This window comes from Natator depressus, chromosome 2 (assembly GCF_965152275.1).
Source record: "Natator depressus isolate rNatDep1 chromosome 2, rNatDep2.hap1, whole genome shotgun sequence".
Lineage (NCBI taxonomy): Eukaryota > Metazoa > Chordata > Testudines > Cheloniidae > Natator > Natator depressus.
Window position 1 is genome coordinate 149,350,291 of NC_134235.1, and position 23,252 is coordinate 149,373,542.

The following is a 23,252-nucleotide window of genomic DNA, read 5'->3' on the forward strand; positions in this document are numbered from 1 at the left end:
AAGAAGTGTTCCTCCTGTCCTCAGACCCAGTGGTGAAAGAGACCACATCTTTGGAAGCCATCATCGAAGGACACAGAGAGATGCTGCATTTGGCAAGATCACCTCCCCACTGATTCTTGATATAATGTTGTTGGCTCTCCACAATCCTCACACCCTATCATGGGAATAACAATAAAAAAAATCAGCTTCCCCTCTGAATTCTGCCAATGTGTCTGCCTGCAGATGGCTAGCAACAAGTCTTCAGACCTAGGCAGACCAACCTAGCATGGACGTTTGAGAACATGGACACCCTGCCTCCACGCCGGAACTACAACTGCCCCACAAATCTGCAGCCTGGGGTGAAGGCTCCATATAGTCAAATCCATACAATATTCAAGCCTGAATTTGCCATCCTGTGCACATACCTCCAAGGGAACCTGGTCAAGGGCTTATGCGCCGATCTCCTACTGGGTCTCTGATCCTGTGGACTATTGGTCCTTGAACCAAGTGGAGATCAGGAACCAATATTCCTTACCTTTAATACTTGAACTGTTAGACTGCATTAGATCTGCTCGGCTATTTACTAAACTAGTATGTATTTGGGCAGGGGATGAATGGAAAACTGCATTCCGTACCCACTACAGTGACTTTGAGCATTTAGCGATGCCGTTTGAACTGAAGAATGCCCTGCAACCTCCCGGTATTTTGTTAAAGACAACATACTGGTCCAAGATATCCCAGAAATATCTATCTCAATGAGATACTCATCTCCTCAGAAAATCCCAAGAAGCACACTCACCACGTTAGAGCCGACCTAAAAGAAAAGTCAACACAGTCTTATGCAAAATCGGAAAAATGTGTTTTCGATCAACCCTCCATGGAGTTCCTAGGGTTTATTCTATCCCCAGAAGGTATCAGGAAGGATCAAAAAAAGGTGGAGACCATTTGCAGTTGGCCAAGGCCTCAGTAAACCTGCTTCTTAGGCTTCACTATTAGTGTTTCATCACAGACTTTTCAGGGCAATTAGCACCTGTGACCACCCTCATTTATAAAAATACCAGATTTATTTGGTCCTCCAAAACCCCAGCAAGCATTCAAATGACAAACTCATCTTCACCACTCCTCCTGTCCTGGTACACCCAGACCCCACACAAGCCTTTATCATGGAAGCTGATGCATCCAATGTGACAATCAGGGCAGTGCTCTGTCACACATATCATCTCAAAGAGTCATTACATCTGTATACCTACTTGTCCTGGAAACTCACCACCAATGAGCAAAATTATGAGATCTTGGACAAGGAACTCCTGGCAATCTAAGCCACTTTTGAGGAGTGGCATCACTACCTCCAAGGAATGCAACATCTAGTACAGGTCTATACGGACCTCATAAACCTTGAATATCTACACAAAACCAGAGCACTGAACCAGAGGCAACTCAGATGACTTGTATTCTTCTCCCACTTCAACTTCACCATCACCTACCGCCCAGGGGCCATAAATAGTAAGGTCAATTAACTATTCCAAAAGGGGGAATTATTATGTAGCCCCAGAAATACCTAGCCAGAAGCTGCCTTCCATTCTCAAGCCTCATAATTTACTGAATGCTGCCATTCACCAAGATCTAAGCCTAATCCATTCGGCTTCAAGGAAAGTGATCTTTCCCAAAGAGCTAAGGACAAGGGACATCATGACACGTGGGATGGGATAATATATGTGACTGGACACACATGTCCCTCTAGAGCTTCCCACAACAGAGGTGATACATTTGGGACACCAACACTCCCCTAGCAGGGTATTTCAGTTACCTTATAACTTATCACTAACCCTCCTGTTTCTTCTGGTAATGCCGAACGCAAGCAGTGATACAGGCTTAAGTCAAGTCCTGTGACTTGTATGCAAGTATCAACATACCAGGGTACAAACTCTTGAGCATTCTCCTGCCCAGGCCCTGGGTAGTCATCACCCTGGATTTTATTGTGCAACTCCCTGAGTCCAGTGGCCACACGGTAATCACAACTGTTGTGGACCAATTTACCAAGATGACACATTTCATCCTCTACATTCACCTACCTTTCTCCAAAGAAACAGCTCAGCTCCTAGTGAAATATATCGTCTACCTCCAGGGGCTCTTGGACTAGGTTATTTCAGATTGAGTCCCACAGTTCATATCACACTCCCAGCGCAAGGCCCTCCAGCTACTTGGAGCCCACACTTACATCTCTTTAGTGTACCACCCATAGACAGATAGCCAATCAGAGAGGGTAAACCAAATATTAGTACACTACCCACAATGCTTTGTCAATTATCACCAGAGCTACAGGTCCACACTCCTGTCCTATGCGGAATTTGGATATACAACATGTTTTCACCCTCGGATCCACCCACCATTACTACAGCTTCCCCAAACCCAACAGTCACTGACTGGATTCAACAGATTCACCAGGTCCAAGAAGTGGTAAGAGGCTACCTTGAGGAAGCAAAGAAAGCCCACAGTGATATCGGATTGTCAGTGGCCAACTTTTTCAGTATGCCAAGAGGTGCACCTTTCCACAGAACAACTCTGTGCAGACAGGCCATCCTACAAACTCGACCACCAGTTCCTCAGGCCATACCAAATCAGTTAACAAATCAACACAGTTACCTTCAAACTCTGCCTGTCTAGATCCCTCGAGTTACACCCTGTCTTCCACGTGTCGCTCCTGAAACCCTACATGGAGATCCATTCTCCCACTAAACCTAACCTCCTCCCTCACCGGTACATGTCCCGGACTACAAAGAGTATGTAGTCCATGAAGTGCTTGGCTCCAAGACAAATTGGAGCAAACTATGGTATCTCATTGACTGGAAAGACTATGGCCCTCAAAAATGGTCCTGGGAACCACCTGACCTCCATGCACCTCACCTTTCATAAAAACACCCTGGTCCAGCAATGCCATATGTGCACCCCAGAAGGGGGTGCGATGTGAGGTTCTGCAGGGATAGGACTGGAACCCAGGTCTGCGGGATGGCTAATGCCTCCATGCTGTTACCTGGCAGCTATAGTAGGGTGTCATGCATTACCACACAAATCCTGTGGAGATAAATACCACAGGAAGTACCACCTCGGAAGGCCAGGCTGACAGTTTCCCTCATGGCTAGACCATGCACTGTATTTCAGCCCAGGAGGAGTTCCAGGAAGCATCTGTCCAACAAAACGGATCCCTGCCAGACGTAGCAATAGAAAATGCATCTCAGCTTCCTCCAACTCCTGACTCCCAACTCTGGCTCTGATCCCTGGCTTGTCTGACTCCTGACTCTGTCTTGTCTCCTGACTTCAGTTCTGACCCTTGGCTTGACTCCTGTCTCCAACCATTAAGCCTGATTCCTGGTTCTACTTGCTAGGCCAGACCACCCATGTCCTGTGTTAAGGAAAAGTTAGCATATGTGACTCCATTTTGGTTTGGGGCCCACCATTGTTTAAATGCCAGCACAGCATACACCAGGAGGAGTAATCCTTAGATACTGAATCCCTGTGAAAATCCTCCTCCTTGTCTCCAGCCTGCCTTGATTCCCAGTATCTGGTTTTTGTCAGTCTCTAACTCCCTGTCTCTTGGCCTTGATGTGAGGCCTCCCATCCTGATAATAAAAGTTACTGATGCATGGCTTTAGAACCATGCTGTGTAATTAACATACTGGTATAGCACGAGGAATGCACCAAGCAGGGATAGGTGGTAGATAAGACAAGGGTTTGTTTATTGGCTAAGGTTTCCGATGCACGAGGGCAACATGCTTTGCTAAAAAGTATATAACCTTTGTATAATCTCTATTCAGGGTCCCCTCCTGGCTAGCAGGAGGGCACCACGCTCGAGCGTAATAAACTTAGTGTCTTTTGGGAACTCTGCAGTTGTGGACTTTATTTCTGTGCCTCAGCCTAGATTCGAACTGTGCGTGACCTATCAGGTATAATTCGCAGCATTGGTGTGCGTGTCCTATCTGGTATAATTCGCAGCACTTGTGTGCGTGTCCTACCAGGTGTAATTCGTAGCACTTGTGTGCGTGTCCTACCAGGTGTAATTCGCAGCAGTTGTGTGCGTGTCCTACAAGGTGTAATTCGTAGCACTTGCGTGCGTGTCCTACACGGTGTAATTCGTAACACCTGCTCACAACATATTCTGCCCCCAATATCACTGGGCATACAACTATGCTCGGGGAAAAACCTACTCCACAAACACTAGGCTCCATTCAGCCTCCTCCCTCCCCCCATTCACCAGATCTTGGGATAGACAAACTCATGAAAGGACCCACCAAGAGACTCAGCCAGCAGAGGCAGAGTCAAGCAGCTGCAGCAGGGACCATCAGACACCGATGATGTTGTCAGTGCTACTTCCTACACCTGCCTCCCACAATTTTTACTCTGGACACTCTCTCTTTTGCATTAATTTGGCAGTTTAATTCAATTCCCTCCCTCCCACCCTCTTCATCTCACTGCACCCCACACTCTCATAGCTCTGCTCTTGTCCCACTTCTCCCTTACGCTACCCCTTGCCCGCCTCATCTTCCTTTCTGATTGCCTTACCCCACTTCCTGCAACATCCCTTATCCCTTCCTATGTCTGTTTAGCTATTCTAATCACAACAAAACCCATCCCCCCAAAAAAATCATGAACTCACATGATATTTGCAGACAATCACACTGTTCACTGTTTGTGTTATATCTCTGCCACACAATCTTTTTCTGTCTTGTCTACTTAGATTGTAAACTTTGAGGCCAAGATTGTCTCAGACTCTGTATACAGTGCCTAGCACAATGGAACTCCTAGAAGCTACTATAACACAAATATCAGATAATAGTTAATAATAATAATAGAACATGACACAAAGTATTGGGTGATGTTCTATGGCCTGTGTTAGGCAGGAGGTTAAATGATTTAAATGGTCATTTTGGTCTTTAAAAAAAAATTTATGAAATGTATACAATTGCTTCAAGGTGCTACAGGTACTGTTCCTCCCTTCCAAAGGAGCTTAACTTCATCCTACCATTGCTGGGGTGCTTATATCTTGACCTAACTTTATGAATCTATAACTGACTTCTGCCTCACATTGCAACTAAATTGACATATAATACATGCTCTATCAAGACTGTTTTGGAAGCACTACAACTAAGCAACTTTGTTCTTACTACTAACGTCCAAATTAAATCTATTCAGACGTGAAGCTCAGGGTGGTTACTTGTTAATTTCGATATGATTATTCATATATTATGTGTATCCGAAATTAGCTAAATGAAAACACTGTTTTTCAAGGCACATCAACCACTGTTTTAAAAAAATCTGTCATTTCTCCAGGACTAAGCGTTCAGAATATGTGGCTGTACTTACCATCACTGCCAGGTAAGAAGGATAAGCTGACATCCATAACAAATCCATTTCCAAATTCCAGGGTCTGAAGGCAGTTAGCTGAAAATTGAGAGTAAAGAATGCTGAACTCACTCTACCAAATTAATGCTGTAGGGGGAGAGGGCAGCACACTTATGTTTTGGTTGCTTAACACTTTCCATTACAAAAAAAATCATGCACCCCACTTTGAAGCTGTTACCTCCATTGGTTGCAGGAAACATTTGATCTTTGGCAGGGGACCTCCATGGAATCAGGGAGGTGCCTTTTGCTGGCCCCAGTAAAATCCATTGAGATCTGAGTTATAAGCTATTAAAAGTTATTTCCCACAGCATCTTATATTGTACAGTTTAATTTTAGCAGCACAACAATAGCAATGCATGTTCTAAATCCCTCTCTGGATGGGCCCCATCACTGCAGCATGCATTCACTGCACTGGGGCAGAAATTTAGCCTGTCTTCTACCAGAGCAGCTGCAGTGGCAGGAGGGAGAGAGAGATGAGCCGCAGTTCCCCACCACTCCCCTACAGACTCAGCAGTGGTCCGAATGGCTCAGCACCCTAAACTAAAGGCAACACTAAGGGAAGAGCTCCCCCATATATCAGGGGCAGGATTAGGAACAGATGCTCAGCCCTGCTGCTGCTAGAGTGTGGCAATGCGGGGAAAGACATGTAGAGAATTTAGAATGTTTGCGCAGGAAGATGGGGGGGTTGTTTTCTGGGGTGGGGAGTTCTGCTTAGGCAGTTCCCTGCTCATTTAGTCTAGGGAAGAAGTTATTTCTCTGAGGTGGTCAGGTTAAAGGGAGATCTCTTTCAATGAGAAATAGTGGTGCAGGTTGCCTGGGGCGGATGTACATGGGGCACGGAGAAGGTGACTAGTTTGAGAAAACTAGAAACCACCACCAAATAACCATCAAGTTTTGTACCTCAACATTTTGCTTGTATGTTATCTATTATTATTTGATTAGCTTGTCTATTAAGACTAAGTTCTTAGGGCAGAGATTGACTTTTTGTTCTGTGTGCACACAGTGCTTATTACAATGGGGCCCTGATCTCCGATTGGGACCTCTAGGCTCTACATTACAAAACAAAAGAAAAATCCACAACTGGGAATCAGGAAATTACAAGTTCTAGACTCACTCTTCTACCGATTGCTGCTAACAATTCTGTACCCTTCACAATCATTATTATTAAGCAAGGTGTCACTGAAAGGCTACATAAGCTGGGAATAGAAGATAGATCTCTAATATGGAAAACCAAAATCTCAGACATTTAGCTACACTAGTCTGCTACGCTGTCTGTAAAATCAGGCTACTCACCCTAAGGTAAGCAACCCATCATTCCCAATGCAGAGGAGAGGGCAGCCAACCAATCAAGCAGCTCAATGCAGACCTTGTCTTCGAGCTGGCCCAGAATGCTACCTTCCTCCTTCTGAAGGCTTGGGAGGACAGAACAAACACCTAGCTTTCCCTGTGCCTCCTGGTCATTCTCTGCTGTGTCCAAGGAGATTCTGCACCTGAGGCCTTCTGGTCCATGTGGCCCCAGCTGCAGTATGGAGAAGCAGAAAGGTGCTTCTTGCTCCCCTCAGGCATTGCCTAGGTGCAAGATATCCCCCGTTGGTAAGAAGCAGTTCATGAACAGATGACTCCTAGAATCCCTGGAGCCCAGGAATCTCTGTTTGTTTGAGGGGGGAATGGAGGGTTGCTTGTTTTGTTTCATTTCAAGTCAGGAAAATTGCTTTTACCTCATTTTTCTTTTGAGGCTTGAAAAGAATCCCCAAAGCCCTGCCACAAGCAGAGATCCTTGGTCTGCCCCCTGCATGGACTCAAAGGCAAAGAACACTGGAGAACCCCCAAAAAGGTGCAGTCCTAGCCCCTGCATGCTGCCAAAATTATTAGTGTGCCTTCATACAACATGGAAAAGCGGATGCCAAACACTTCACACTGCAGGATATGAGAAAGGTGTTTTTTCTAACTGCCATCCTTGCAAATTCAGCCTAGACCCAGGGTGGGTTCTATTTTACATCAATGCCAATAGTTCTGCAGAGCAAATAAGATCTTCAGTTACAACAGTGCAATCCCTTGGCTTTCAATGAATTTGTAGAGGTCTGACTGAATGACTGCTCTGAAGAAACAGAATCCAGCTCACACCCAGTCTTTAGCAGAGATTCTTCGGAGACTTTAGTGTAATAGAGGCACTTGAACACATATACATTCATCCATTTTTAGAGTTGGTCTTTAAGCCATCCCATCGTGTCTACAGTATTAACAGTAAGGAAAGTTACCTTCTGAACCTCGTTTGGACCAGATTCTGACAGTAGAGTCAGAAGCGGCAGAAGCTATTAGAAGATTTAACTCTGTTTTTGACTCATCTGTCTGGTAGACGACATCCACAGCACAAACAGCTTCTGTATGGCCTTCAAGATGAATGCATTTCACAAGCTGAACATGACAGAAAGTTACACAAGATTAAACAAAGAATAAAGATAAAACATTTAACAGAAAACATGAAACTTTCAGGCATGTAGACATTTAAATTCTTGGAAATGTTTAGAAGAGCACCGTAACAGTTAAATATGAAAACTAACAACTTATGTGGGCTAGCTTGCCGAGGTAAGTACATTCAGCCTTGAAAAAAATGACAGAGGTAACTTGATTACAGTATATGTTCATGTATTTCTTAAAAGGAAATTTTACAGCTTACAGATGTCATAACTAAGGCGACAATTTAGTCACGGGTATTTTTAGTAAAAGCCATGGACAGGTCACGGGCAATAAACAAAAATTCATGGGCCATGACCTGTCCATGGCTTTTTCTAAAAATACCTGTGACTAAATCGGGGGGGTGTCACCTACACTGGCCCCTGAAAAGTCACAGTGGTCACTGAAAGTCATGGAATCTGTGACTTCCGCGACCTCTGTGACAGACACGGAGCCCATGTCATAATGAGATCATTAGAAAAAGCTATTTAATGATAACTGCAGAACTTATCAAGGAAGTTTCTTTTCCAAAAGGCTTATAAGAATGTGGAGTACATTACTGAAGTAGACTTGGAACAACGAGTATAGCTGAGGACATATCTACACTACCGCTTAAGTCCATCTAACTTATGTCACTCAAGGGTTCTGAAAAAGCTCCCACACACACACCCCCAAACAACGCAAGTTTCGCACTGTCCATACTAGCGCTATGTTGGTGGGAGACACTCTCCCACCAACATAGCTTCCGCTTCTCGCTGAGGTGGAGTAATTATGCCGACTGGAGAGTGCTCTCCCGTAGGCACAGTGCATCTTCACCAGATGCACAGCATCAGTGCAGCTGCATTGATGTAGCACTGCAGTGTAGACTTGCCCTGAGTGCGTATTTAGTGTCCAACGACTTCTTAATACAGGCATGCTGCAATTTTCTGCAACTCAAACTGTTTCCCCCCCAAAAAAATTTAAAAGCCATAAAGAATTTATGAAATTAAACACAAACATACCGTGACTGATACATTTCATAATCACATGATACCCACAGACCGAAAAAAAAAGCTTGCAATCCTGTAACTAGTTAGGCCTAGCATTTGTTATCCACCCACAGAAACACCTGGCACCTTATCTTAATCTAGCCTATTACACAGTTTCATGAAAACCAATTCAAACATATTAAAAATGCTTGATTGACAGTGGTCTGGCAAAACATAGTGTAGGTCTTTTGAAAATTGACTAAGTTCTGAATTCAATTATTACACCTTCTATAACTTAGTCCTCCTGTTTTCCACCACTGTGATGCAAACAACCCCGACAACCTCCTTGACACACGTTCTTTGGGACAGAAATCTCTAAATGCTAGAAGATCAGGAACACACTCTGGCTTAAGGTCCATCAGTCACATTTCAGCCTCTCCTTTATGTTCGGAGCTCAACCATTTACATTTGTATTTGTGATCAGTCACGTTATTTAAGTAAGAGAAAGGTTCTATAACATCTCTGTCTTTTTGGATTATTATTATTACTTCACCCTTCTATGGTTCTCATTTCAGGTTTTGGTTAATTAGCTAAACTGAGACTTCCACCGAGAATGGAAAAGTCTGCAATCTGTCAAACTCCTTCAAAACCTTCCTTCAATTGCTTTTGTAAATTTAGTGCCTCTCTGTACTCTTGTGCAAAATACATGCTACATTTTGATCATAGCCCTCCTCATACTGGGTGCAAATTTCTTTTTTCAAATCCTCTTTTTTCAACCAAGTGGGAGACTGATTCTGACTAAAATCAAATTTTTGAATTTCCATAATGCACTTCAGGACTGTGTTAGGTATAATTTCGTATTCAACAAGCTTTAAACCCTTGCAGCCTTCAAACCATCTTTTCCACACTCCTCACAATTTGTCTAGTCCTCTGGTAATAAAAGTCCCATTAAATAAATGCTGTATTCCAGTTGTGGATTCACTATATCCAACTAGAGAAGAGTGAAGAGAGATACAGGAATGCTGTGCCAAACAAACAGAACTACACCTCTACCCCGATACAACGCGGTCCTCGGGAGCCAAAAAAAATCCTACCACGTTCAAGGTGAAACTGCGTTGTATCGAACTTGCTATTGAGGGCCGGGTAGGGAAGGCTGTGACTCCCCAAACAGCCTGGTCCTGTCCCCGATCCGACCCCCACCTACTTCCCACTCCCTGACTGACCCCTCAGAACCCCCGACCCATCCAACCCCCCCCCACTCCCTGTCCCCTGACTGTCCCCCGAGACCCTCTGCCCCTTATCCAACCCTCGTGCCCCGCCCCCTTAACACGCCGCTCAGAGCAGCATGTCAGAGCCAGACATGCTGTCGCCATAGGCGCTGACTCTGGGACTGGAGCACCCACGGAGAAAAATTGGTGAGTGCAGAGCACCAACCGGCATCTCCCTGCCCTGTGCCCCCCGCCCCAGCTCAGCTCCACTCAGCCTCCTCCCCTGAGCGCGCCCCCCCACTCCGCTTCTCCCCGTCCCTCCCAGGCTTGCCGCAAATCAGCTGTTTGGCACAGCAAGCCTGGGAGGGAGGGGGGAGAAGCGGAGTGGCAGTGCACTGGGGAGGAGGCGGAGTGGAGGTGAGCTGGGGCGGGGGGCGCAGGGCAGGGAGATGCCGGTTGGTTACTTGCTTGCACAAGCCTGGGGGGGGGGGGGGGAGGGAAATGCTTTACCGCGTTATATCCAAATTCGTGTTATATCGGATCGCATTATATCAGGGTAGAGGTGAATAGAAAAATAGGTCTCACACTAAGAGTGATGAGATTATGGGAAAGAAGTATACTACGTGATGTTAGAGAGTGAAGCAGGGAGAGATAAAAGTCTTTGAAACAATCTAGATAAGTCTATGAATTTTTTTTTAATGAATCACGAAAACAATTGCAGCAGAGATATTTAGAAATAGGATTAAATGTAATCATGTGACAGAGGATAGCAACATTATGCTGATGCGAGAGTTCAGAGAGAGACTTGGAAGAGGCATATAAGAGTTTCAGTAATCTAGGTGAGATGAAAAGGCATTATAAAGAGTTCAGAAATGCAGACAGAACTAATTTAATTTACTAAATATTTCGTGGGTACTGTGCTTGAAAATAAAAATTGATGAAGTGATAGTTCAAAAAGACAATATGAATATTTCTGCTTACCTGGTTATTCTGTGTTTCCCATACAATGAGCTGTTTATCAGATCCTCCAGAAATTAATTCTGTCTCAGCAGCTAAAAAAATATTTTTTTAATTATGTGAACACCTACTTTTAATGGCTACTATAAAGTAAGAATTATTTCAGTCATGGAACAAACAAAGCTACTCGATGTGTATTACAGAAAATAAAATTTCCCTAACAACGTAAGAGTTGTGATAGCTATGAAGGCTAAGCGCGGTTCAAGACTAGGCAGACCATTGAACATATCTGTAAAGAAAAAAAATCCCACAAACGCTAATACTTGTGAAGTTTTATATGAATACAGTCAAGGGCATGCCAATTTTAAAATTCACTCAAGTAACTTAAGTGTGTCTTAATTAAGTTTTTTTGGTTGGGAATAGAGCTGTCTATTAATCGCCGTAAACTCACACGATTAACTCAAAAAAATTAATCGTGATTAATCACACTGTTAATAGAATACCATTTGAAATGTATTAAGTAATTTTGGATGTTTTTCTACATTTTCAAATATATTGATTTTAATTACAACACAAAATACAAAGTGTACAGTGCTCAGTTTATATTATTTTATTACAAATATTTGCACTGTAAAAATGACAAAAGAAAATAGTACTTTTCAGTTCAGCTCATCCAATACCGTAAGGCAATCTCTTTATCGTGAAAGTAAAACTTACAAAGTAGATTTTTTTTTTGTTACATACCACCACTCAAAAACCAAACAATGTAAAACTTTAGAGCCTACAAGTCCACTCAGTCATACTTCTTGTTCAGCCAATCGCTAAGACAAACAAGTTTGTTAACATTTACGAAGAGAACGCGGCCGGCTTCTTATTTACTGTACAATGTCACCTGAAAGTGAGAACAGGCGTTCATATGGCACTTCTGTAGCCGGCATTGTAAGGTATTTACGTGCTAGATATGCTAAACATTCATATGCCCCTTCATGCTTCGGCGACCATTCCAGAGGACATGCTTCCATGCTAATGATGCTCGTTAAAAAAATAATGCTCTAATTAAATTTGTGACTGAACTTCTGGAGGAGAATAGTATGTCTCCTGCTCTGTTTTACCCACATTCTGCCATATATTTCATGTTATAGCTGTCTCCAATGATGACCCAGCACATGTTGTTTGTTTTAAGAACACTTTCACTGCAGATTTGACAAAATGCAAAGAAGGTACCAATGTGAGATTTCTAAAGATGGCTACAGCACTCGACCCAAAGTTTAAGAATCTGAAGTGCCTTCCAAAATCTGAGAGGGACAAGGTGTGGAGCATGCTTTCAGAAGTCTTAAAAGAACAACACTTCAATGTGGAAACTACAAGAATCCGAATCACCAAAAAAGAAAATCAACCTTCTCCTGGTGGCATCTGACTCAGATAATGAAAATTAACATGAGTCAGTTTGCACTGCTTTGGATTGTTATTGAGCAGAACCCGTCATCAGCATGGACGCATGTCCTTTTGGAATGCTGGCTGAAGCATGAACGGACATATGAATCTGTAACACATCTAGCATGTAAATATCTTGCAAAGCTGGCTACAACAGTGCCACGTGAACACCTGTTCTCACTTTCAGGTGACACTGTAAATAAGAAGTGGGCAGCATTATCTCCTGAAAATGTAAACAAACTTTTTGAGTGACTAACTGAACAAGACATAGGAATGAGTAAGCTTTTAGGCTCAAAAGTTTTACATTGTTTTATTTTTGAATGCAGTTATTTTTTGTACATAATTCGACATTTGTAAGATAAAAGACGTATTACAGTACTTGTATGACGTAAATTGACAAATACTATTTCTTTTGGTTTTTATAGCACAAATACTTGTAATCAAAAATAAATATGACGTGAACACTGTACACTTTGTATTCTGTGTTGTAATTGAAATCAACGTTTCAAAATGTACAAAACATGCAAAAAATATTTAAATAGTATTCTATTATTTTTTAACAGTGTGATTAATCGTGCTATTAATCGCGATTAATTTTTTTAATCGTGCAATTAAGCACGATTTTTTTTTAAATTGCTTGACAGCCCTAGTTTGGAGTCTTTTTTTTTTTTTTTTAGCATACTGATTTATACAAATCATAGAACTGTAGGGCTGGAAGCAACGTGAAGAAGTCATCAAGTCCAGCCCCATGCATTGTGGCAGGACCAAGTAAACCTATGCCATCCCTAACGGTATTTGTCCAACTTGTTTTTAAAAGCTTCCAATGATGGGGACTCCATGATCACCCCTGGAAGCCTATTCCATAGCTTAACTACCCTTATAGTTCGAAAGTTTTTCTTACTATCTAACCTAAATCTCCCTTGCTGCAGATTAATCCCATTACTTCTTGTCTTGTCTTCAATGGACATGGAGAGCAATTGATCACTGTTCTCTTTATAACAGCCCTTAACATATTGGAAGACAGTTGTCAGGTTGCCCCTCAGTCTTCGTTTCTCAAAACTAAACATGCCCAGTTTTTTCAACCTTTCCTCATACGTCAGGTTTTTTGTTGCTCTACTCTGGACTCTTCCCAATTTCACCATATTGTTCCTAAATTGTGGTGCCCAGAACTGGACACAGTATTCAAGATGGGACCCCACCAGTGCCAAGCAGAGCAGGACAATTACCTCCTGTGTCTTACATGCAACACTCCTGTTAATCATATTCAATCATATTCAACCAGAATCATATTAGCCTGTTTTGCAGCTGCATCACACTGACGACTCATATTCAGTTTGTGGTCCACTATTTCCCCCTGGTCCTTTTCAGCTGTACTACCTACAAAGTTATTCCCTATTTTGTAGTTGTGCATTTGATTTTTCCTGCTTAAGTGAAATACTTTGCTCTTGTATTTATTGAATTTCAGTCTTGTTGAATTCAGACCAATTCTCCAATTTGTCAAGGTCATTTTGAATTTTAAATCTATCCTCCAAAATGTTTGTAACCCAGCCAGCTTGGTGTCATCTGCAAATTTTATAAGCATACTCTCTACTCCATTATCCAAGTCATTAATGAAAATATTGACTAGCAATATTGAACCAAGGACTGACTCTGGGCAACCCCCCTTGATACGCTCTCCCAATGTTACAGCAAACCATTAATAACTACTCTTTGAGTACGGTCTTTCAATCAGCTATGCACCCACCTTATAGTAAATTCACCTAGACCACATTTTCCCAGTTTGCTTATGACAATGTCACATGGAACTGTGTCAAAAACAGTACTGAAAATCAAGGTATATCATGTCTACTGATCCCGCCTATCCACTTGTTCGGTAATCCTATCAAAGAAAGAAATTTACGTTGGTTTGGCATGATTTGTTCTTTACAAAACCATGCTGACTATTTCTTATAACCTGATTATCCTCCAGGTGCTTACAAATTGATAAAAAATTTGCTCCAGTATTATTCCAGGTATTGAAGTCAGACTAACAGATCTATAATTCCCTGAGTCAGTCTTGTTACCCTTTTTAAATAAAGATACCATGTTTGTCCTTCACCAGTCTTCCAGGACCTCTCCAATCCTCAGGAGTTTTCAAAGATAACTGTTAATGGCTCCGAGGATTGCTTCAGTTAGTTCCTTAAGTACCCTAGGATGTATCAAGAACGGCCATATAGGGTCAGAACAACGGTCCAACTAGTTCAGCATCCTGTCCTCCAACAGTGGCCAATGCCAGGTACTTCAGATGGAATGAAAAGACAGGCAATCACTGAGTGATCCATCCTGTCATCCACTCCCAGCTTCTGGCAATCAGAGGCTAAGGACACCCTGAGCATGGGGTTGCATCCCCAACTATCTTGGCTAATAGCCATTTATGGACCTATCCTCCATGAACTTATCTAATCCTTTTAAAGAAACCATTATATTTTAGCCTTCACAACATCCCCTGGCAATGAGTTCCACAGATTCACTGTGAACTGTGTGAAGTACTTCCTTTTGTTTGTTTTAAATCTGCTGCCTATTAATTTCATTGGGTGACCCCTGGTTTTTGTGTTATGTGAAATAATAAACAACACTTCTATATTCACTTTCTCCACAACATTCACAATTTTATAGACCTGTATCAGATATACATACCCCTTAGTTTTCTCTTTTCCAAGCTGAAAAGTCACATTATTTTTAATCTCTCCTCATACAGAAGCTGTTCCATATCCCTAGTCATTTTTGTTGTCTTTCTCTGTACCTTTTCTAATTCTATCTGTTTTGAGATGGGGTGAGCAGAACTGTATTCAGTGTTTAAGATGTGGAAGTACCAAGGATTTATAGAGTAGCATTATATTTTCTATCTTATTATCTTTCCCTTTCCTAATGATTCCTAACATTGTTAGCTTTTTTGACGGTTGCTGCACATTGAGCAGATATTTTCAGAGAGTTATTCTTGAGTCCAAGATCTCTTTCTTGAATAGTAACAGCTAATTTACACGCCATCATTTTGTATGTATAGTTGGGATTATGTTTTCCATTGTGCATTACGTTGCATCAATACTGAATTTCATCTGCCATTTTGTTGCCCAGTCATCCAGTTTTGTGAGATCCCTTTTGTGACTCTTTGCAGTCTGCTTTGGACTTTATCTGAATAGTTTTGTATTGCCTGCAAATTTTGCCACCTCGCTATTTAAACCTTTTTACAGATCATTCATGAGTACGTTGAATGGCACTGGTCCCACTACAGATCCTTGGAGGATACCACTATTTACCTGTCTCCATTCAGAAAACTGACCATTTATTCCTAGCCTTTGTTTCCAGACTTTTAACCAGTTACTGACGCATGAGAGGACTGTCCCTTTTATTCCATGATTGCATACTTTGTTTAAAAGCCTGTCAAATGCTTTCTAAAAGTCCAAGTATGATGTATCAGTGGCCCCCAAACTGTGGGGCAATCCCCCGTAGGGAGGCGCAGAGGAACGTTCAGGGGAGCGCACGGCACGGTCCAGACGGGAGGTGGGGAAGGAGCACCACCAAACCCCGCTCCACTCCCAGCCACAGCTCCACTCTGCCCTCATTCCCTCTCCGCCCTCTAGCACCAGCCCCTCATCCATCTCCAGTTCTACTTTCAGCCTAAGATCCTCTACTGAGCCAACTGTACAGCAATGGAGGGGGGGCACAGACAAATTCCAATACTGGTAAGGGGGGTCATGACAGGAAAAGTTTGGTCACCACTGTGCTATATCCCCTGGATCACTCTTGTCCACGTTTGTTCTCCCTCAAAAGAATTCTAATAGATTGAAGAGGCATGATTTCCCTATAAAAAGGCATGTTGACTCTTCCCCAAAAATCTTCATCTATGTGTCTGATAATTCTTTTCTTTATTACAGGTTCAACCCATTTGCCTGGTACCGAAGTTAGGGTTACTAGTCTGTAATTGCTAGGATCGCCTCCAGAGCTTTTTTTAAAAATTGGTGTCACATTAGCTATCCTCCAGTCAGCTAGTATAGAAACTGATTTAAACGATAGGTTACGTAACACAGTTAGCAGCTCTACAATTTCATATTTGAGTTCCCTCAGATCTCTTAGGTGAATATCCTCTGGTTTGGTAACTTACTCCTGTTTAATTTAGCAATTTGTTCCAAAACCTCCTCTAATGACTACGGCTGCGAGTTTGTCATGGAGGTCACAGAAATAACGGATTCCGTAACTTTCTGTGACCTCCGTGACTTCTACAGCGGTCAGTGCAGCTGGCCCTCGGGCCACCTGAGCAGTTCGGGCAGCCCTTGGGCCAGCCACAGCGGCTGCTGCTAGGGCAGTCTCGGGCCACCGCCCACCCCCACTCCTCCCAGCAGCAGACATTTGGGTCAGGGGCTCAGGGGTTAGAGCATGGCAGGGGGTGAGGGCTCTGGGTAGCGCTTACCTCGGTGAGAGCGCCCCAAAAACCGCGACATCCTTCAGCTCGTAGGGAGAGGTGCAGCCAGGGGGCTCGGCGCACTGCCTTCACCTTCAGGCACCGCCCCCATAGCTCCCATTGGCTGCAGTTCCCAGCCAATGGGAGGTGTGAAGCCAGCGCTCAGGGTGGGAGGCAGCGCATAGAGCTGCATGGCCACGCCTCCACCTCCGCCTAGGAGCTGACAGATGTCGCTGCTTCCAGAGAACACCCCCTCCCGCAGCACCAGCAGGGTCCCGGGCCACGTGCCACTGCTCACCTACCCCCCAAGCACCCAAACAACTACTTAATTCAAATTTTTAAACTGACGAGATTGCAAGTTGACAGCATCCAGGATTCAACAGTCCTCAGATGAGCACATGAAAAATAAGAATCCTGTTCTAGCACAGAACAAAAGTGGGTATTTGCAAACACAGCTTGCTTAGTTCTTACAGCAGAGGTGAGCAAACTATAGCCCGCGGGACCGTCCTGTCCAGCCCCTGACCTCCTGGCCCGGGAGGCTAGCCCCTGGCCTCTCCCCTGCTGTTCTCCCTCCCCTGCAGCCTCAGCTCACTGCGTCACCGGCGCAACGCTCTGGGCGACGAGCTCTTGCCGGGCAGCACATCTGCAGAGCCGCGGCCTGACCCGGTGCTCTGTGCTGCGCGGTGGCATGGCTGGCTCTAGCTGGGCAGCGCGGCTGCCTGTCCTGGTGCTCTGGGCGGTGCGGCTGTAGCGCCACCAGCGCTCCAGGCAGCACGGTAAGGGGGCAGGGAGCGGAGGGGATTGGATAGAGGGCAGGGAGTTCAGGATGGTGGTCAGGGGTGTGGATAGGGGTCGGGGCGGTCACAGAGCAGGGAACAGGGGGGTTGAATGGAGACAGGAGACCAGGGGGGGTTGGATGGGGTGGCGGGGGGCAGTCAGGGGACAGGGAGGGATGGATGGGGCCGTCAGGGGGTGCGAAGCAGGAAAGGTCGGATAGGGGCCGGGGCCGTGCCATGCCTTGGTGTTTGGGGAGGCACAGCCTCCCCTAACTGGCCCTCCATACGATTTCGGAAACCCGATGTGGCCCTAAGGCCAAAAAGTTTGCCCACCCCTGACTTACAGCCATCTTGGTTGTGAATCCACTGCACACAATTAACTCTACCAGTGTGACCATTCAGTGTAGCAACTACTCTTCTTTTCTGAGAAAAGAAAGAAAATGTTTAGTTGCCCAACTGTTTTTGAGGAAATTTATGTTTTATAAAAATGAGGACAGGTGAGCCACACTGCCAAAGCTTTAAGAAGGGTCATTTATCTAACAACTTCCCGATGTCCTGGAGAGCTTGCTCAAGAAGGAACAAGTTATAGAAAAAAAGATCAAACACCTTCTTGATGTTAGCGTTTTAATGGCAGGCGGGTCCTTCAACCACTCGGGGCAGCCATGCGGCTGGCAGCCTGGGCACCAGAAGCAAAGCGGAGAACAGGAAGCTGAAGGGAGAAGCACAAAGATGCCCAGCCAGAGGGAGGCTGAGCAAAGAAAAACTGCTCTCTGTCTTAATTTGCTGCTTATGGTGTACTACACGAGCTGAGCATACTCAATAACATCTGCTGAAGCCACAGCCCTTCACCCTGCCTTTACTTGGCATCAGATTCTGCGGACTGCTTTTTACAGGACGTTAAAAAGAGGCAAAGGGAGCAAACTGAAGGAGGGTGGTGAGCAGGAGACAGAAACTGACTGGCCGGGGGGTTCAAGCAGATGGAGGCAGGGTTAGGATATGGGCTGAAGGACAAAACCAGGTATGGGGGATAGGAGCTGTGGTTAAGCCCAGGGGTGAAGTGCTGCCAGAGGGTAGCAGGGGGCAAAACCCTAGCACAGGCAGGGGTAGAGAGGGTAACAGTTACCCCAGTGGACTGAGACACCAGTGTTTGCAAAAATAGGGTGCGGGGGCAAAGGGGCTTTTGAATTTGGTCAGAGGGGCTTTTTCATTTCCCCTCTCACAAGACAGTAGATCTCAGCATGGGCTTTCTGCTGGGTTCTTAAAGGCACAGGCATCCCAATGCCTAGTCACCGCAGCTCCTCTCTGTCTGATGTGACTTACTGAGTGCTGCAGGAGATTTGATTCAGTGAAATATTTTACATATACCCCTTCACAAACAAAGAATCCCTTATGAGTTTATAAAAGTGCACAAAGTATCTTAGGTTTCAGAGTAGCAGCCGAGTTAGTCTGTATCCGCAAAGAGAAAAAGGAGTACTTGTGGCACCTTAGAGACGAACAAATTTATTTGAGCATAAGCTTCCGTGAGCTACAGCTCACCCACGAAAGCTTATACTCAAATAAATTTGTTCGTCTCTAAGGTGCCACAAGTACTCCTTTTCTTTTTTAAAGTATCTTAGCAGTTCACAAACTTGTCTTATTTGCTGCTGGGACTTCCTGAATCACTCTTAGCACTTCATCATTTGTTATTGTGCAGATGTGTCACTGTGCTATTTAATTTATATGTTAATAACAAATACTCATTGAAAATATGTATAAGTAGTTATAGTTTTAGCAAAGACATCTGTGTTTCTAGTATTGCATTTGCTATGTTGTGTTTGCACAGTAAATGCAGCTGCAAAATAAATGACGTTTAAATGCCCTCAGTCAATTAAGAAGTAATTAATACACACATACCCCAGGCAGGGTTCTTTGGAAGCTGAAGACTTTATGCTTCCATCCCACACCACTGTCAAGTTTTAGCAAATTAGGACAAGTTAGCAAATAAGAACAACTTTACATATCAGTAACTGATACTGATTACAATTTACTTCTGCTGTTACAGTAGCAGAGCAGGTCAGATAGCAGTTTAATATCAGTAACGGCTACTGGTAGCAAATTTAAGACAGAGAGCAGTTTTCACACTACACCCGCTACTCTCAGGGGGCAGTCGCTGAGGGCAGCCCCAGGACGCCCTGCCCCTGGGGGCCAGGCCATCTGCACGCACAGAGAGCTGGCCTCGTTATAACATGGGTTTCCATGCAGGGTAAGTGCTGCCAGCCCGGCGCGAGCCCATGGACTCGGTTCCCCACTACGCACACAGCTGAGGCGGCTCGCGGCCAGCGCATGCAGCAGAAGGGCCGCCGGGAGCTGATAACCAAGTCGCTGTGGGGCGGGGCTGCAATGGGGAGGCCCAGCACGGCGCGTGCCCACCGGTGGGGGTTGAGCAGCCGGGTGCCTAGCCCGGCCAGGCTGCGAGGCGGCAGCGGAGGCACGGGCAGTGGAACTCCTGAGGCCAGCGGGCCCAGCAGCAGCGCTACCTGGGGGACAAACGAGATAGCTGTCCCGCCCCCAGGAGGGCCTGAGAGCTGAGCGGGGGGGCGGGGCCTCAACCAGAAGAGGTGGGGCCATTAAACCCCTGGCCCAAAGGGCCTGGGGCTGCAGCGGCTGGGAGCCCCGGGCCCTTTAAACCACCGCGGGAACTACAGCTGTGGAGGCAGCCGGGAGCCCCAGGACTCGAGCGGCGATTTAAAGTGCCCGGCCCTTTAAATTACCCACGGATCCACGGGGGGCTCCCGACCACCGCCGCTACCCCGGGGCTCCAGCAACGGGGCTCCGGCCCCTACCGGGAACCCCAGGCCCTTTAAATCGCCGGCCTCGAGAAGCCGGTCTGGTCTACCTTCACCTCTGCCCGCCCCCCTCACCTCGGGGTCGTAGAGCGCCACAGAGCGGCAGGTGCCGAAGGCCAGGAGCCCGCCCCGCCCCCACGACACGGCCCCGCCGCCCGCCCGATTCGCGCAACAGGCAACGTGACCGATTCCCAGCGGCGCCGCCATTTCCCTCGCGCGCCGCCGCCTTTGACCTCACGCAGCTTCCGTCGTGCGACGCCACGCGAGGCGGGTACGGCGTCCGGGAGGCACCGCCGGCAGGGCCACCGCGAGAGGGCGGGGCTGTGAACTGCAGCCGGGCTCTGAGGTCCCTCAGCCTCACTCTCACCCACGAGTCACAGGCCTCTCCCTAGCCGTACGCAGCTGCGTAGGGCACCACGTGGTGCCCTGCCCCGCCTCTTCTCGTGGCCCCAGGCCCCGCTCCGCTCCAGCCCCGCCTTTTCCCGCCTCCAACTGCGCCCGGACCACAGGAGAGCAGCCGCGCAGCCGGGGCAGAAACCTGGGCTCTCCGACAGCAGCGGCAGCAGCCGCCGCCGAGTCCGTTGGCGCCAAGCACGTGCTCAGCGTGGCGCTGGCTCGTCCGTGTGGAGATCGTAGCCCGGGTTGGCTCCCGCCTCTCCGCCTCCGAGACCCGCTGCTGGTGCTCGCTGGGCCGTTTGCCTCCCCCGGCTTGCGGGCGTAGCGGCTGCGGGACCGGGTGGCCGGGGGAGACGCCGCTCGGAGCCCGCCCCGCGCGTGGGGAAGGTGTCTGTTCGACTCGTGTTCAATACCCCGCCTCACTTGGTCGCCCTGTTCTGTCCTGGACCCGTGGCAGTGGCTGTATCGCCCTAATTTTCTTACATATGTATTAAGATTTTCAAAAGGAACCAAGTCCCAGGAACATTAAATCGGAGTTTTCTCATCGTAGACCTGTCGGTGGAATAGAAAAATATTTATGGATTAAAAATGGAGTGACAGATCTGCTTCGTGTTCCCAAAGATGTTGATCACACGGTGTTGTAGGTGTGTTTTGTACACCTTGTAAATGTGTACTTTTAACTACACCCACACACACAAAAATGTTAAAAGCTGTTCACGTTGCATAGTCAAGTACTCAGAAGTTAGAAAATGTCAGAATTAATCATAGACTATCAGGGTTGGACAGGACCTCAGGAGGTCATCTAGTCGAACCCCCTGCAGGGCCAATCCCCAATTTTTGCCCCAGATCCCTAAATGGCCCTCTCAAGGATTAAACTCACAACCCTGGGTTTAGCAGGCCAATGCTCAAACCACTGAGCTATCTGTTGCTGCTACAGTCTTAGTTCTGCCCTTTTGCGCATATGCGTTGTGATACAATCTTTAATTAAATTGTCACATTTTTATCCTTGGGACCTCTGCCTCATTCAGTGCACAGGATAAAAGGTACTTGGTGAATGAGGGAGCTATTCAGTATTTTTATTTATCATCATTCAGTGTGTGGCTCCTATGCCTAATGTGCTGTACACAAACCAAACCCAGCCCAGAATCATTCATTTTCTTTTCTAGGGTACCCATCACCATAATGCCTCACAAAAATAAATGAATGTCTTCACAAGACCCATGTGGAGGGTGAGTGGTATTACTATCCCCATTTTATAGATAGGGAACTGAAGAACAGAGCAAATAAGGCCAAAATTCACCTATGTCTATTAATTTTGAGTGCCTCACTACCTAGGTACCCAACTTGAAAAATCTAGGATGCCATTTTTCAGAGTTGCTGAGCACCCACAGCTCCTGTTTACATCAAATACAGTTGTAAGTGCTCAACGCTTCTGAAAATTAGATTCTAGAAGTAGGAAACCTGTTGGTTTCAATAGGATCCTCAAAACAAGACAAAACTATTGATTTTAGTGGAGTCACAATTTCGCTCTAGGAGTCCCAAGTGTGGCACTCAGAAAATAAGGAACATAATTATGAACATTTTGGTGTGAGTGACTTACAGACTCCTTATCTAAAGCTGGGTAACACAGCCAAGAATAGAACTCAGTTCTCTTGGGTCACAATCATGTTAACCACAAGAACATCTTTTCCCTTTCTTCCAGGTTTGGGATATGGCCCTGTGGTCATTTCCACGATTGGGGAAATTCCACATCTCTAGCACAATAATAATCTCTTGCAGAAACTTCTACCCTCTGAACCCACCCCTGTAGGATTTACCACAGAAGGGGATGATCCAGGGTGAGGAATTATTCCCTGTGAGAATGTTTATAGACTGTATCTACATGATCTTAGATGGGAAAACACTGTTTTCTTTTACCAGCCAGATTTACTTACCCTACATTTTTAAAAAATGTAACTTGCCACAATAATTTGACTCGACAGTATATTCCACAAACACAATGAAATCATTTTGTAAGATAAGAAAGCAGACATCAAACACAAGTTTTTACACTACATCTAAAATATTTAGATTAAACATTTTAAATTGAAAGTTGAATAGTGCTTGTGAAAGGTGCTGGATTTAATTTAATAAATATTAATTGCATCTCTGTTCGATATTTATTGAAGGGACTAAATTTTAAATATTTTACAAATGGCTTTCACTGCCAAATGCATAGATGTGCCTCACATAATAGAGAATGTATTTCTGAATAATTTTACCAAACAGAAATTGCTGTGTCAAAATTTAAATGTCCAAACAATGAATGTAATTTGCTTGCTGAAAGACACATTAGAAAATCTCCTTGAATTCTTTTGTTAAACAGGGAAGTCTCATGCAATCATGACCTAGAAAATTGCTTGAAAAAGTAGAAGGGGATG

General features: G+C 45.3%; 1 protein-coding gene across 1 annotated transcript in view; it reads right to left on the reverse strand.

The window, feature by feature from the left end:
- ELP2 (elongator acetyltransferase complex subunit 2) overlaps positions 1-20,643 on the reverse strand; it is a 115,157-nt gene extending 94,514 nt beyond the window's left edge. Inside the window, exons 1-5 of the mRNA XM_074945103.1 lie at positions 20,512-20,643; positions 17,956-18,034; positions 10,988-11,058; positions 7,635-7,791; positions 5,338-5,415 (exon numbers count right to left, since the gene is read on the reverse strand). Of these exons, the coding sequence (XP_074801204.1) occupies positions 5,338-5,415; positions 7,635-7,791; positions 10,988-11,058; positions 17,956-18,034; positions 20,512-20,643 (517 nt within the window). The remainder of the gene's footprint in view (positions 1-5,337; positions 5,416-7,634; positions 7,792-10,987; positions 11,059-17,955; positions 18,035-20,511) is intronic.
- Positions 20,644-23,252: the final 2,609 nt, after the last annotated feature.